The sequence below is a fragment of the Berghia stephanieae genome, chromosome 2 (genome assembly GCF_034508935.2).
Source record: "Berghia stephanieae isolate SIO BIC M18660-M18661 chromosome 2, UCSD_Bste_1.3, whole genome shotgun sequence".
Classification (NCBI taxonomy): Eukaryota; Metazoa; Mollusca; class Gastropoda; order Nudibranchia; family Aeolidiidae; genus Berghia; species Berghia stephanieae.
In genome coordinates this window covers 127745252-127761906 of record NC_088361.1, presented here as the reverse complement: position 1 = coordinate 127761906, position 16655 = coordinate 127745252, and the positions used below count along the sequence as shown (strand labels likewise).

Below are 16655 nucleotides of genomic sequence, written 5' to 3'. Positions count from 1 at the left end.
GTAGTAGTAGTAGTAGTAATAGTAGTAGTAGTAGTATTAGTAGTCGTCGTAGTAGTAGTAGTAGTAGTAGTAGTAGTAGTAGTAGTAGTAGATTCCAAGAAGGACATCTTCTAAACAAGAAACAACCCGTGTTCATTGATATCGACCAAAAACGATACGTGGGGCTGGGGCGAGACGTTGGGAACAGTGTTCTTGCCCAATTTTGGAAGACGTAGTGAGGAGTCATCAGCCATTTCCTTCGTTTGGTATTTATAAAAGATACAAACTGTTTTTAGCTCAAATCTAAAAGATAATATCAGATTCGAACTCAGCACCTCCAAATTAGTCAAACCTGCACGCAGGCGTTTGTTCTAAATACGTTTTTATCATATTATTTCAATTTTATTTGGTCTATGTATTTATTGTATTCATTCAAGATTTGGTTTTAGAATATTTTCAATACTAGAATGAGACATTAAAAATAAGCACGCCCCGAAGAAAAAAAAAAGGGGGGGGGATGCAAAAAATGAATACTTTAAGATGTTTGAATTTGCAGATTGATGTTTAAGTGTTGTTGTTGTTGTTTTTTGTTTTTTTTTTTTTTGTTTATTTGTTTGTTTGTCTTTAATGCGTGAATTTCGTTCTGGTGAGATGACGGTTATTTTGTTTGTAATTTTTCTTTCCGTCTTTCTCCCAAGCAAGATAGTCTGTCCAAGTTGTGTGATCATTTCTGCCACGCTGTAGTGATTGCAGACAAATCTTGCAATCTATTTTGGGTTTTGAGTAAATGAATGTGAAGAAACCTGACATCAGCAACTTATCAAACCAATTTTCTATTTCCGTTAGTCTAATTCACCACTTGATTTAGATAGTGTGAGGTTTCAGCAAGGTATATTTGAGTCTATGAAAATCCGTCAGATAAAACAAAACAAGGGGAATGACACCAGGTGGGATTGTTTTCTGGCAGTTTAAGAACTTATCGACATGAGACAGCCGCCTATCCATGGTGCCATATTTATTATTTATTTCGCGGTTTATTTAAAATTGTTTCTTAATGGTTTGATAGACTCGTGGCCTACTTTAAATGGCGCACCCAGGTGTTATTTGTATATGGTAGCGCTTCTGTACAACCCCTATGGTAGCGCTTCTGTACAACCCCTCCATATTCCAGTATTTTTGCCATGTACTTTTTAAAAAAATAATTCACCGATTATGAATTTTGATATTATTTGTTGTAATCATACTGTGCTGTTTGGAATATGTCTCATATAAGCACTCGAAAAAAAATGAAAGATGTTACTCGAAGATTTTGCGGATTTGCAATAATTTTTATATGCAGCGTTTTTGTTTCGAGTCAACGTTTCTGGACCAACAAATGCATCTTTTCCCCCCTTTTATCATGCACTATCCGTAGTTTCATATCTTGGAATCATGTTCGCCAGGTTTTTCCGCCAATGTAGCCAAAAATTTCAGGGCGGATTGAACGTTAAGAAAAAGCTTGTCTTTCTGTCTTGCCCAAAAACCCGTAGAGTGAAGGATGCCGATGATGTTCTCGGGTACAGAACTCACCAAAACGCGAACGCCTATCGAATCATACTCGCATACTAGGAAGTCCAAGGCTTGTACGCCCATCATATCCATAAATGATACTTCAGAGAGATCCAAAATTAACGTCTTCATGTTTCCTAGGCGAAGCATTAGTTCGTTTTTTTCTTTGTTCGTCTCATTGAAAAATGGCGTCTTTTCATGCTCTGTGGTTTCAGTTGGGCGCTTGTTGGAATTGAAAGATTTAACATGTATAGGATTTATCTGAGTTATTTCAAAAATTGATTTTGTAAAACTCTCCGAATTTAAAAAGTATAATGGATTCTTAACTTTAATAAACTTCACATCTTGAACAACTTGGAACTGGTGATAATTTTTCAAGGATCTCAGCTCTATATTTGACTCTGAACTTTGTATCTTCCCTACCTCTGTCACGGTATTTATTAATAGGCGGACTATTACAAGACATACGGAAAAGCCGACACTGACCATGAGAGCCAAGCCTGTGTCCAGGATGATAGTGGCCAGACATGAAAACACCCAAACACAGCAGTCGTACCTCGACTTTCGCCATTCACTTGGAATGGTTAGAAGTTTCAAAAACATTCCGCGAACGTTAACGAGAATGATGGCTGACATGATGCATGTCGGTAGGTAATAAAAGTAAGGGCCGACAGCTATGATTACTAACAAAATTAATCCAGCTGCAACAAGGGAGGCAACTTGAGTCTTTGCTCCCGAACCGCTTTGAACTAACGATCTTGAAATCGAAGCACAAGGTGTGTATCCAGAAAACACACCACAGGCAACAGCTGACAAACCAGTAGCAAACATCTCTTGTTTCGAGTCAATTGGGTAATTGTATTCCATTCCAAGAGTTTTTGCCATTGCTAAGGATTGCGCATGTGCAACAATCATCACTATTAAAGCGCCACTGGTATAATCTGTTACCAGGGATAAATCAGGAAATTTCGGTTTTGGTATTCCGGTGGGTACTTTTCCGACGATTTCTACCTGGTGGTCTTGACTTAGATGTAATGAGGATGACACAATGATGCCAATAATGACAACAAAAAGCTCTATGGGAACGGGAACGCTCATACTATCTTTATAACGCTCGTTGACACACTTTTTCACCAGATATATGACAATAATGCTGATAGTTGTAAGTAAAAAAACAACATAGTTCGTCTCTGGAATATGTTCTATGATATCTAACCACAGCAGAAATAAACGACCGGTGCCCCTGTAAGTGTTCACAGATATACCAAATACTTCTTTGATTTGACTACTGGCAACATGGAAGGCGATTCCAACCGTGAAGCCGGTGATGAGAGAGTTTGACATAATTGTTGTAATTCGACTTAAACCAACTTGTGACGCTGCGACGAAGATAAGCCCTGATAGGACTGTTAACCCGCCTGCAATTTCAATCCTCCTAGCATTTATAGCTTCTATCATTTTTTCATGTCTAATTCTTGTTACATTATTTGAGTTTGATTTAGAAATAGGTCCTGTTGCCTCGAGATATTTAGGAAATAGATGGTTGACGATACTAGGAATTTTATGGTGTGAAATATTATGTGTTGGATCGCCAGCAGAGTAATTAAGGTTTCTGATGAATGCTTTCCCTTCATCGCTCATATCGTAACTGTACAAAACATCGGCCATCATCAAACTGACAATGGCGACACATCCCCATGATAAATGTCGACTGGTGCCGAAAACGAAATAAGTGATGCTGGAAAAGAACGATAGATAAAGACCAACAATCGTGGGTAGAGTGGATAGCCTTGCGTAGGCTAACGCTTGGGGTATCATCATGATCCCAACAATAAAGCCGCAAATGATGTCTTTTGGAAGATTTTCCTTGACGTCATAGTTTATCAGAGTATCCAGAATTGGAATGTATTGGAGGATGGTCCTCTTCAAGTTGAATTTTCTGAGACTGTCGGTGATGTAGGTTTTGATTATGGTACATGTTCCTACATTCTCGTGGATTCGGTACCTTTCCTCGAAATCTTTGAGTTTTGAGTAGTTTTTGAAGGTTTCCTCTTGACCTTCATTAGTATTGACTATATCCATTTAGATATTATGTTTTGTGCTGGCTGTGTATAATATAACAATATATGACAAATACTTGATTGTGGGCATATAACATATAGAATGTGTTCACTTCACTTTTTTTGTTGCGTCGTCGTTTTTTGTCTTTCCTTCTGCCAAAGATGATCAGTATGCCCATGTGATGGTTAAAACCATAAGTCATTGGTTTATCAGTCAGAAATATACGATTTACAGAACCGCATTCTATCAATACTTATTTTGCTCCTGCTTTGTGTCACTCGAAGCATTTGTTGAGCTCTCTGTGGAAAAATAAAAAAGAAATTAAACTATTAATTATCACAGCAGTGCGAAATGTTGACAAAATGGAAGATTATTTTTTGTTAATAAGCTGATCGCATGAAAGATTATTATTGTTATTTTTATTTATTAATTTTTATTTTTTTGTGTGGTTTTTTTTTCTGTCTATAGGTGACTGTCCTAAACGGTGGTTGCTGGGTGGTGGGTCTTTTGTCTTCCCATAGTGAGCAGGGAGGCACTTACTGTGTCTTCAATCCCTCAACTTGCTTTCCGTCTTTGTTTTGGAATGAGATTACTTGTGTTTGTCCTGGCCTTGGCCAGAGTCCTTGGCTGAGAGCCAGAATGTATAGTTACAGTTTTGGGATATGATATTTATTCCTTGTAAATTAACTATTATGACGTGTTATATATATATATATATATATATATATATATATATATATATATATATATATATTTTACACATCGGGAATTCTAAACATGTGAGTGCATTCCACATGGAGACCTGTGCTTCTGTCTGGGTGTAACTTTAAGGTGATTTCGAACGAAGTGCACTGATAGTGTGCGCTAGGAATATGTTCCCTATTTGGGCAATTCCCCTTTGTCATACCTTTTCTCATTTACTTTTTATTGTAAATCTAGAATAAGAAAGAAAAAAACTACTATCCCATTTTGCTGACGGTGAAATGACCTAAATGTGTCGCAAGCGCCTTAGAATCGTTAAAAACAAACAAAATGGAAGCATTCGCCAACTATGATTTTTGGGAAATCGGAAACAAATGTGAACAGTAATGTACATTATAATTTTGGAAAATGGCCACCAGGGTCGTTAGAGGCCAGTTATTCCATGGTTCCAATTCAATTTTTGTTTATCTGGATCTGTTCGACAGCCTGACTACCAAAGTTGCTGCTCTTATTATAATAATGAACAACTATCATACATTTGAAAATAAATTAGCAGAATATATTGGTCGATCCAAGATCGAAATCTGAAAAGTGTTGTATGCTGGTGCCATGCAAATCAGAAATAAAAATACTAGGAAAACAACGACAAACCTTTCTAAGTATATACCGGGTATCTCAGAAAAACTGTTCTTCTTTAGCAGTTTTTTAATGTCAATTCTGTTTAAGTCACATTGCTGCAATTTTCGCATGAGTTTTTAGAAAATTAAAAGTTATATTATGCTTAATTTCAAGTAATTTCAACTATTGTGTGTTATTTAAGTGTCGTTTGACTATATCGGGAGTTAGGATATTCTTCTTATCGGTTAGAAAATCAAATAAACCGAATATTGCATAAATGAAAAAAAAAAAAAAAACAATTCTTATTACTTTTACCAAGATACTTTTAATGAATGTGATTTATTCAATCAAAATGCATTGTTATGGAACTACCTTGGTTTTTAACGACTTGACACAGACAGAGAAGAAACTAAAGAATCACTCTTTGCGTCACACCGGATGTTTTCCTTTCACTAAACCTTCGATTCACGAACTATCCAAATTGTTTAATCGTTAATCTTATTACATTTTGATAGTTTTGAGGGATTTCTATCTAGAAAAATTAATTATATAATATTAGATTTTTGTTTATCTGATTTAGCAAGTTCTATCAACTACACTAATAAAGACGAACAGACGGACTCGCAGAATACAGCTCGATTATAAATATCGGCAACCGGTGGTAACACAGACAGTGCTCCTTTCCCTCTCCCCCTAATTATTTTTTCTTTCCAAAAATACTGCAATAATCATTTTACGTGTTTTATAGACGATTTTGGTCAGACTTGAGGATAAATGGGGATCAACATAGCTCAGTTGGTAGAGCACTCGCTTCACACGCAAAGGGACCGAGATCAATCCCGGGTGCAGTCGAATTTTTTTCATGACATCCCAGTCCACCCAGCTGTAGTTGGGTAGCTGGGTCTTTTTTTGGCGGAAAGTACTTTGCGATAGACTAGCGTCCTATGAAAAGGGTATCAAGCAATTGCTATTATTCGTTTCACGCTATAGAAACCGGGATAAACTCCGGCTCCATGGACCGAATGGCTCTGAAGGACTACTTCTTACTACATTTTGATGACGATGACAGTATGGAGTCGGCATACCTATACAATTGTATTAGAACGCAATGACTATCGTCACCATTCTCATCATCATCATCGTCATCAACATCATCATCATTATCATCATGAAAATCATCAATCGTTACGATGCAGTATTGTGCCAGCTATTGACGTGTCGTCATTGGCCACATGGTGACAATGGGAGCATGTTCTGTCTATACTGTTGTGTCCTTGTGTAAGGCACTGCACACATATTGCCTGCTCGTTCAGGTATAATTGAGTGCCCGGCTAAAAGCACTCGCGACTGTTCTATTTGTTGTTGTCCAAAAATTACTCTGTAATGATGGCTTATTTTGAATGGAATAGGTCTTACGTGTCTTGCTGGTGAACCATTGTGCAGTTAATGTATCATTTTAAAACTGTCCCATTAGTTGTGTATTCCATATGAAATTCTCATAATTCATAATTGAATGTTGTTGGATCTTTTAAAGAAAGAAATAAAGTAGAGAGAGAGAGAGAAGAGAGAGAGAGAGAGAGAGAGAGAGAGAGGTGAAAGAATATTTCATATGACTAAAAAAGGAATGCGTTTGCGTGTTTTCAGATACAATTGCAATCACAAAAAGAACTTCTCGCAGGGACGGATGGGACAAGTTTTTAGTATGTTTTATAGTGAAATATGCAGATGATACTGCTATTCTTGGCTTATTAAAAGATGAAATTACCGAAAAGAATTATTTCAAACAAATTAATATATTCACCGACTGGTGTAAACAAAATCAGCTTGAATTAAATGTTGAAAAACGAAAGAACAGGTGTTTGGTGTAAAAAATAAAAACGACTTAAAGTGTGTGACGATCGGTAAAGATGATGTTGAATATTATAAATATTTAGGAATAACCATTGATAGTTCCCTCAATTTCTCTCAACATGTTAATATAATATCTAAGAAAGTTGCCCGAAGATTATACATCCTAAGGAAATTGAGAACATTTCAAGTAGGGAAGAAAACTATGAAAAGAGTTTATGACTCATTGATTAAAAGTGTAATTGCGTTTGGCTGCACCATATGGTTTGGCGGATGCCGACTTAAAGATAAATCAAAAATTTCAAAATCTATCAAAGAGGCATCAAAATTAATAAACCATCCTCTTGATGGAGTAGAAAGAATTCATGGAAAAGCAATAGAAAGGAAAGAATTCTCAATTACCAACAATAAAAAACATATTTTATACCATGAATTTAGTCTTTTACCATCTGGGAGAAGGTTTTGTCAGATTAAATGTAGAACTAAAAAGTATAAATCAAAGTTCGTTCCATCAGCAATAAAAATGTTGAAATTTCATATGGTACAGCAAAACCAAGGATTGATGCGTTGACTGATTAACTGATTAATTTATTTGTGCTACTGATAAAACTAAAAATCTCGAAAATATTGTGAAACGTGTAGAAGAATGTGTGACGGATGTAAAAGAGTGGATGGATGCAAACAAGTTGAAAATGAATGAGTCAAACTGAGAAGTGATGATTTGTGAGAAATAGAGGGCAGTTGAAGTTGAAGGTGAATGATGGTCTTGAGGTGTTGATTGGGGGTGAAAAGATCAAAGTTTCAAAGACTGTGAAAAATTTTGGGGTCTATTTTGATTCAGAAATGAGAATGTCAGCTCACATTTCTGCTCTCTGTAAATCTTTATATTTTCAATTGAAGAAAATCAGTTCGATCCGTCAGTATATTGCAATTGGAACATGTAAAACATTGGTTGTCTCCCTCATTTTTTCGAAACTAGATTATTATAACTCCCTGCTTGTCAACTTGCCTCAGGTATCTATAAAACAATTACAACTACTACAAAAACAGTGCAGCAAGATTAGTTTTTGGCAAACGAAAGTTTGATCATGCAACCCCTTTATTGGCCTTTCTCCACTGGTTGCCCATTGAAAAGTGCACAGCAGCGTGTCTTGTTTATAAATGTTTGATTGGTATAGCACCGGTATATCTCACAAATCACGTGGTCATGTGTCAATTTGAAAATTACACTTTAAGAACATGTAATGACCAAACGAAAATTTCGGAAAAAAGATCAAGAACAAAAGTTGGTGATAGATCGTTTGTTTGTTTCGGCCCCAAGATTTGTAATGAACTACCACGTGGTCTGAGGGAGTGCAAGTCTTTACCTGCCTTTAAAAAGAATCTTAAGACACATCTTTACTCTATTTGCTTTTATTGACGCTATGAATCCTTGATTTGGCTATGAATGCATTGCATTGCATTTTTTAAAACTCAAAATTGATAATTTATATTGTAAAGTGCCCAGAGCTTGTGTTTTACACGAGAATGAGCGCTGTATTATTATTATTATTATTATTATTATTATTATTATTATTATTATTATTATTATTATTATTATTATTATTATTATTATTATTATGTCAATAACGCCACGCTAACGTCTCCTGCTTCAACCACCCAGGAATACACTCTGCAATTCCTACTACATTTTGTTTTGTGTTTTTAACGTTCCTTTTGCTGACGAAGGGTTTTTCCCTCGAAATGTCCAGTATCTGTACTGTTCCCACCCGAACCCATTTCTTAGCTAGCTACTGTAAATGGTCAACAATATATTTAAATTATTGAACGCATATTGTATTCTCGTTGTTATTTTCCTTGAATAAGTAATGTTATATAGGGAAAAATAAAAGTGCTAAAAACGCACTGTTATAATAAATTGCGAGAGTGGTTCTATAGCAGGTGTCATTTATATGAGTCTTAGCTCCCTGTATGCCAATTTTCATTATTTCAATCCCAATGTGCACGGTTTTAGTCCAATTTCCCCTAATACAATGAATATGAAGAAAGCATATGTATTTACGCAGTTATTTCCCTTGTTTAATATAGCTGTAATACGGAAAATTTAAGGACTTAAACCGAAACGTTATGATTGATTGCCAGAGTGGTTCTATAGCAGATGGGTTTTTAATGGGTCTGTATGAAAATTTTCATGCTTTCAACCCGAATTTGCACTGTTTTAGACTAATTCCCCCTACTATTGATATGATATATAGGCTAGCTACATTTATTATTGTTTATACATTCGATCGATGGATACATTATGTGATTCAGAAGTCAATGCTCTTATGCGTTCTCATTGGTTCAAAAGTAACTCCGACTTCCAGAGATTGTAATCAACCACAACGTGAATTCAATTATGTAAAAAATCACGCACTTTCAAAATCACTCAATTTGGCATAGATTGCAGTGTAAAGTAGTTAGAGTTTCATTAATTAAAATGAAATATTGTCGACATGAAAGAAAATATTTGATCTTTGTGCCATTAGAATGTCAACGTTTATGTGTAAGATAGGAAGAATTGGATTCAGTAGTCTGATGTCACGCCGCCCGGCAACGGCGGCCATCTTGGTTCTAAACAAAGAAAATCATTACTTTTTATTCTTCAAGCTGGCTAGAACCTTTCATATGTCTTGTGATCAGAATGTATGAAAGTCAAAACAAGATCATAATTATAATGTTTTTCTCCTCTGGATACATTTTTATGCTCGTCTGAGAAATATTTCATAAGGGCGTCCGCCATTGTTCCGATAGTTTAGAGCCAGTGTTACTAAGTTACCATGCGTCATTAGGAAGGAAGTGACGCGACGACTATTGCATCCTATTGAGAGAGTTCTAAACAGGAGATCGTTTTTTCTGAGGCGTCCAGTGTATATAAATATATACGCTTCACTCACAAAATTATTGAACGTTCCTTGTAAATCAGAGAAATCATTAACCAAGTTCTAACAACCACTTACTATTGTATTCCCAGTGCCCAGATTGTCGAAGAAAATATTTAAAACAACATTGTTGTTGGGGAAGCACGACACCAGAGCGGATTTTATTTCTTCCACTAACTACGCTTATTCATTTTTAGTACAAACAACATTTATTTGTGTCATAATAGAGTACTATGCAGGCATATAAATTCAGTCTTTTAAAAAACACGATACAGATGTGCAGTAGCGTGCAACGTTATTTATAAAGTACCTAATGAATGTATGACAACTTTCAACTTTTGTTGCACGTCGTATACATAAACACAAACACACACACACACACACACACACATACCCATATATATATATATATATATATATATATATATATACATGTTTGTGTTTATGTATACGATATATATATATATCGTATACATAAACACACACACACATACCCATATATATATATTACATATATATATATATATATGTATATATATGTAATATATATATATATATTTATGGGTGTGTGTGTTTGTGTTTATGTATACGATATATATATATATATATATATATATATATATATATATATATATATATATATATATACTAGTAAAAAGCTCGCAATTTCGCGGGGACAGGACCATTTTCATTCGATATTGTACCCACCATCATGTAATGAGGGCAGATTGGTAAACAACGTTGTCTGTGTAACTTGGTACATCTGTTGATTTTTCTGTGTGGCCCAACATGAAGTGTAGGCCACTATAGCCTCTGACCCGTGACACAGCAACATACAGTTGTCCGTGTGTGAAAACAGGTTGTGGTAAGAAAACCAACTGCGAAAATAAACCTGAAGTAGCAGACGTGAGCAGAGCTGAAAGACGATCCTGGGATCGAGAACTTATCTTACAGTATTACAGTACTCTAGTGATCATGTTTGGTGGCGTTGTTATGCACATCCACTGGAGGTGTACAAAAATGCACCGTTTTTATGCACCTCCGTTGGCGGTGCTGGTTGATTAATGAAAATGTTGCTGCTTGAAGCTCGAAGGAAAAAATAACAATGAGTGTTGAATTGTAAGCCTCAATTTAATAGACAAAGACATCCTGTGGACGTTTCTGATTTCCCCTTTATCAACAAAACAAGACGAATAAGACACTAAGGACGAATGAGAGATGTGTAGTGTGAATGGCGTAGATAAGTTAAATAGACATAAACAATGATGGGAAAGGAAGTTTTTGAAAAATAACAACAACAACAGTAACAACAACAACAACAAAGAAGAAGAAGAAAAAAAACCCAATAAAATGACAAAGACGAGGTAAATGAATACAGTGATGATAATGATAAAATATTATAAAATGATAACAATCGACGTTTACATATAAATACACGTCGATAATACATTGAATGGTACCGATGTTGGTTGTTTTTTTTTCAATATAATAATAATAATAATAATAATAATAATAATAATAATAATAATAGATTGATTTAAGGTTTTAAATATATGTCCAGTAACTATAACAACAAAAATGATGTCTTTCCCAATAAAGTAAACTTCTTTTTTTAAAAAGTCCACAATGGGATTGAACCCAGTGCTTTCAATGTTAGAGTCTGACAGCTTATCCACTGCGCTACGGAGCCAGCTGACTGCTCATAACTTTTAATAAGGTCTTTCTAAAACCTTATTCTACCTTCAATGCAACTTCTATTTTCTGGTTTTAAACTTCGATTTTTTAGATTATAATTATTATTAATTTATTTATTACCAAAGAAGTTAAACCTGAGCATTATCCACCCGAAACCATCACAGTGAAAGCATCAAATGGGCAATAATAATACTTGATGTCATAAATAGATGAAAACTGAAATCCGTAAATTAATTAAGTGATTACATTATTTCCAATGCAACGATTTGCGTAAAAACGCCAAACTGACAACTTTTTACAGTGTCGAAATTGATTGTTTTTGAGAATGTTAGTGTCGTCGGTACATATTTCATGTTATTTGTTTGACTCAACGAACTTTCAAACTGACTTTAAATTATAAAAGGAAATCACAGATGACTTCCTGCTGCTGTCACTAATGATTTATACTTATACCGACATCCCTTATTTATTATTTTTTGTATTTATTCTCAATTCCATTGTATTTATTTTCCAACAACAGTCTACACGTTTTTATAATTCACTTTCTAAACTGCTTTACACAGTTCCTCCCCGCCTCCGCTCTTTTCACTTAATTAATTGCGCACCTTTTGGAAATATCTATTATTCTATTTTAATTCGTGCTTCCTTACAAAGGAGCATACTATTTCCTGCCAACCAATGTTTTGTTTATTCATCTTAACTACGCCACTACCACATTATCTCATTCATCTGTGGTATTTCATTCATCCTATTTTGTTGATAAAGGGGAAACCCGTAACGTTCATTTGATCTGTTTTTGTAATTAAATTGAAGCTTACATTCAATTTCACATTATTATTTTTTTCTTGAGCAGCAACATTTACAGTGAATACATTATTTCGAATGCAACGATTTGCGTAAAAACGCCAAACTGACAACTTTTTACTGTGTCGAAATTGGTTGATTTTGAGAGTGTTAGTGTCGTCGGTACATATTTTATGATATCTGTTTGACTCAACGAACTTTCAAACTGACTTTAAATTATAAAAGGAAATCAAGTTATCTGTTTATCTATCTGTTAAAAATACATTTCTAATTCTCAAATCTTTCAGTAGAGTTGTGCGCCGTATAATTTTTTTTATTGACTCAAATAAGCTCCTTGTTCTCCACAAAGCTATATTTTTTAAAGAAAGGATATGTGTGTAATATATATATATATATATATATATATATATATATATATATATATATATATATATATATATATGGGTATGTGTGTGTGTGTGTATGTGTGTGTGTGTGTGTTTGTGTTTATGTATACGAAGTTTGAGTCATATTTTATTGCAAACGATGAAAAGATCAAAGGAATTTGGCATTATTAGAAAACGGTTTGGTCTATCACTATCGATATTCAAAATTTGTATGGTCACTTAAAATATAAGCGCGCATGCAAAAAAATCACAGCACCACATTTCGTAACTTTTGAGGAATTTGCGATATTCCGCGCGCAAGGAACTTGGAACGGACTATAATATTATCGAGCACTCTAATATCCACAAGTACCCACCAACACTCATGAATATATATATATAATATATATATATATATATATATATATATATATATATATATATATATATATTTATATATATATATATATACATATATATTACAATATATATATATATATATATATATATATGTATGTGTGTGTGTGTGTCTGTATGCGTGTGTGTGTATGTGTGTGTGTGTGTGTATGTGTAACGCGTGCAACAAAAGCTGAAAGTTGTCACACATGAATTACATACTTTATATACACTGCACGCGTGCGTTATATTTTTTTTTTTATAAACTAAATTTTTGTCTCGCTTGAGCGAAGATGAATGATACATTCTTTAACGCAGAATAATTCATGAATATTTAGATTCAATAGTATGATGTCACGTCCAGCAGCGAGCAGCTTGGTTCTAAACAAAGAAAATCGGTACTTTTTATTCTTCATGCTGGCTAGAACTCTTTCACATCTCATGTAACCAGAATGTATAAAAGTCAAAACATGATCAGATTTATGTTTTTCTCCTCTGGATATACTTTTATGCTCGTCGGAGAAATATTTCATAAAGGCGTCAGCCATTGTTCCGATAGTTTAGAACCGGTTACTAAGTTACTCTGCGTCATTACGAGGGAAGTGACGTCACTACTGTTGAAGCCTATTGAGGACAGAAAGTATTAACTTTTAAAAAAACACACTCTGTTAATGTACCGATATTCTGTGTGTAATTTTGTATCACAATAAACAAATATCCGAGTCACCCACTAAAAATTGGCACAGGCATTGCATGACATAATGCAAGCACTGGTCCCCACTAAGGGGAAGCTTGGATGAGACTTCTAGGTGATCTCAAACGAGAAATTTGATAATGTGCTCTTGGAATCTACATTTGTTTTCTATTTGAACCAATTCCCCTTTGTCTTACCTTTTCTTGCTTTAATTGTAATTCTAGAACTTTTTACTATCCCATTTTCTTCCTTTTAAATGGCGCTGATACGACCTTAATGTGTTGCAAGGGCCATAAAGAGCTTAAAAACAAAAACAAAACAAAATAAAGACAACAAAAAACAAATTTTGACAATAGCTTAGTGTGTGATAGGCGATTTGATGGTTAACATATGACTTATCTGTACACAAATAAACAATATCTTAAAGATCTTAAAAAGTTGTGTATGAAAACAGTGCCAGACAAAGCAAGAAAGAAAATACAAGAACAAAAGAAAAAAAAACTTTCATATCTTTATCTTTCACTACCACTGCCTACTCTCTAACTTGTCACTTTGACATTTTCATAAACAATATCTTAATTCCTCATAAGATTTCTAAAGAACTTTTCGTGTGTGCAAAAACTTTGACAACTCAATTGATAAGGAGAACAGGCAATTATACGGAAATTAATAAGATTTCAAACGTATACCTATCCTATACAGATCCTTAGATGGAAATGGAATGGGGAGGAGAAAAGTGTTCGGGATGGGGATGAGAAGAAAGGTAAGGCAGAATGCTTCTTTTTTTTTAACACGAGCTTTTGGTAAGCTAAATGTGTGCATAGCGCTTTGCAAGAAGCACCGGATATAGGGGAAGTGACACGCAGACCTTAAGGCGCTATTTTAGGTGTTTGCTTGTCTCGGCCCCAAGATTTGGAATGAACTACCACGTAGTCTGAGGGAGTGTAAGTCTTTACCTGCCTTTAAAAAGAATCTCAAGACACATCTTTACTGTATTTGCTTTTATTGACGCTATGAATCCTTGATTTGATTATGAATTCATTGCATTGCATTTTTTTTTTCACTCAAAATTGATAATCTATATTGTAAAGTGCCCAGAGCTTGTGTTTTACACGAGAATGAGCACTGGATAAATGTCTATTATTTTTATTATTATTATCTTTATTTTTATTATTATTATTATTATTATTATTATTATTATTATTATTATTATTATTATTATTATTATTATTATTATTATTATTATTATTATCATTATTATTATTATTATTATTATTATTATTATTATTATTATTATTATTATTATTATTATTATTATTATTATTATTATTATAGGTAATTACTTTTTTAATAGAGACGGCGTTGTTACCGACAAGACCCATTGTACGTCTGAGTATCATGAGAAAATGTGAGTGAAGAACCGTTTCCAAGGATCAATTTTGCGCCGCCCACGATTTTCGAGTCTTTGACTTAAAAGATCGCGAGCCGAGTGCATAAGATACTAGGTAGGTAGATTACAAAGCCGTACAATTAAGCGAATTAACTGCCATACTCTGGAAAATTAAAAAATTTGGCCAGAAAATTCGTCCAAATTTAGATTGATTTAAATGACCAGTTTGAGAGTTTTTGCCAAAATGTGGGTGATTTAAATCGATGGATAGTTATTGAATGACGAGTTTTCTGGCCAATTTTTTTAAACTAATAGTTTTCCAGAGTACAACAGTTAACAGGTTAAAAGGATTCTGTAAAATCACGATATTGAAAAGGAAAATCACCATTACCTTATTTTATAACTCTCTATTTTCTCCTGATGAAGCGGAAAGCCGAAACGTCGTTGATTTTAGCTATTCCTTATGTTAAATTGGACAAACACTAGTCTCAGATTACTTACAACGTATATTATTGGCCTGTTTCCTCGTCTGTAAATAATAATCCTAGGAAGTCTATTCTGGCAATGAATCATCAAATACAGGCTTTATATAAAACACATACCATGTGTCTATCTTAAGGTTTACAAAAGGTATAACGAATGCAAGGTCCTAGTGTACACACGCAGGAAATGACACGACAAGATTGGGGGTGCTTTGATTTCAATTATATTAAATTATGCAAAAAGTGCTGATCAAGGTTGAAATGGTTCAATGGGCGTAACATTGGGAAAGATAAAAATAATATTTTAAAATACCCATACTTTATTATGTGTTACCAGCATTCTATAGAATAGCATGACGGTATCTCCATTCTTTTTATTGTTGACACAACTAACAGTTTAAGTTTCAGCTGTTGAAATGAGATAGACATGATATTATTTTGTGCCTGGCAATGTGTAAAACCATAAAAACTATGGAAGCTATTTCTATTGATTTAGACATAATCATTTTTCTCTTTTCCCTGTTTTAATTTTGTTTTATCTGTTTGTTGGCTTGTACTTTTGTTGTTTTTTTTTTTTTGCTAATTTTTGTTTTGTTTGCTGTCTTTTTTTATGGGGGGGGGGGGTGAGTTGTATTTGTGTGTGGGGGGGGGGGGGAATCTTATTACTATTTTATGTTTGTTTCTGTTGGGTTGTTTTGTGTTTATTTTAACTGCATATTTTATTTTTCATTTTCTTTATTTTGTTTTTTAATCAATAAACTTTCACTTTCTTGCACTATTTTGCACATGGTTAACATTCAATTCTAGCAGTACATGCTGGTAATAATGTGAAAGATACCAGTCGAAAATAACCTTCAGACAGCAATGAGTCAAGTGTATTATGATTGATTCTTTCCAGTTAAATTACAAAATAAGCGCCTAGAGCTCATATTGCATGAGATGTTGGCGCTATATTATTATTATTATTATTATTATTATTATTATTATTATTATTATTATTATTATTATTATTATTATCATTATTATTATTATTATTATTATTATTATTATTATTATTATTATTATTATTATTATTGTTATTATTATTATTATTTGGGGAGGCAGCGTGGCTAAGCGGTACGGTCTTTGCTTCGTACCCGAAAGGTACCGAGT

The 16655-nt window shown here is 33.9% G+C and overlaps 1 protein-coding gene across 5 annotated transcripts; it reads right to left on the bottom strand.

Annotated features, from left to right (window-relative positions):
* Positions 1-559: 559 nt before the first annotated feature.
* On the bottom strand, positions 560-16057 carry LOC144966567 (sulfate transporter-like). 5 transcript variants are annotated; one of them, XM_078903235.1, is made up of 2 exons: positions 15413-16057; positions 560-3887 (listed from the first exon to the last, which is right to left on the bottom strand). In XM_078903235.1, exon 2 carries the CDS (start codon positions 3607-3609, stop codon positions 1396-1398), a length of 2214 nt encoding a protein of 737 aa, XP_078759361.1. In that variant the 5' UTR covers positions 3610-3887; positions 15413-16057; the 3' UTR covers positions 560-1395. The 5 variants fall into 5 exon arrangements, with proteins under 5 accessions (XP_078759361.1, XP_078759362.1, XP_078759364.1 ...); XM_078903236.1 differs by having other exon boundaries at positions 15523-16057; XM_078903238.1 differs by lacking the exon at positions 15413-16057 and adding an exon at positions 13829-13931.
* Between the last annotated feature and the right edge of the window lie 598 nt (positions 16058-16655).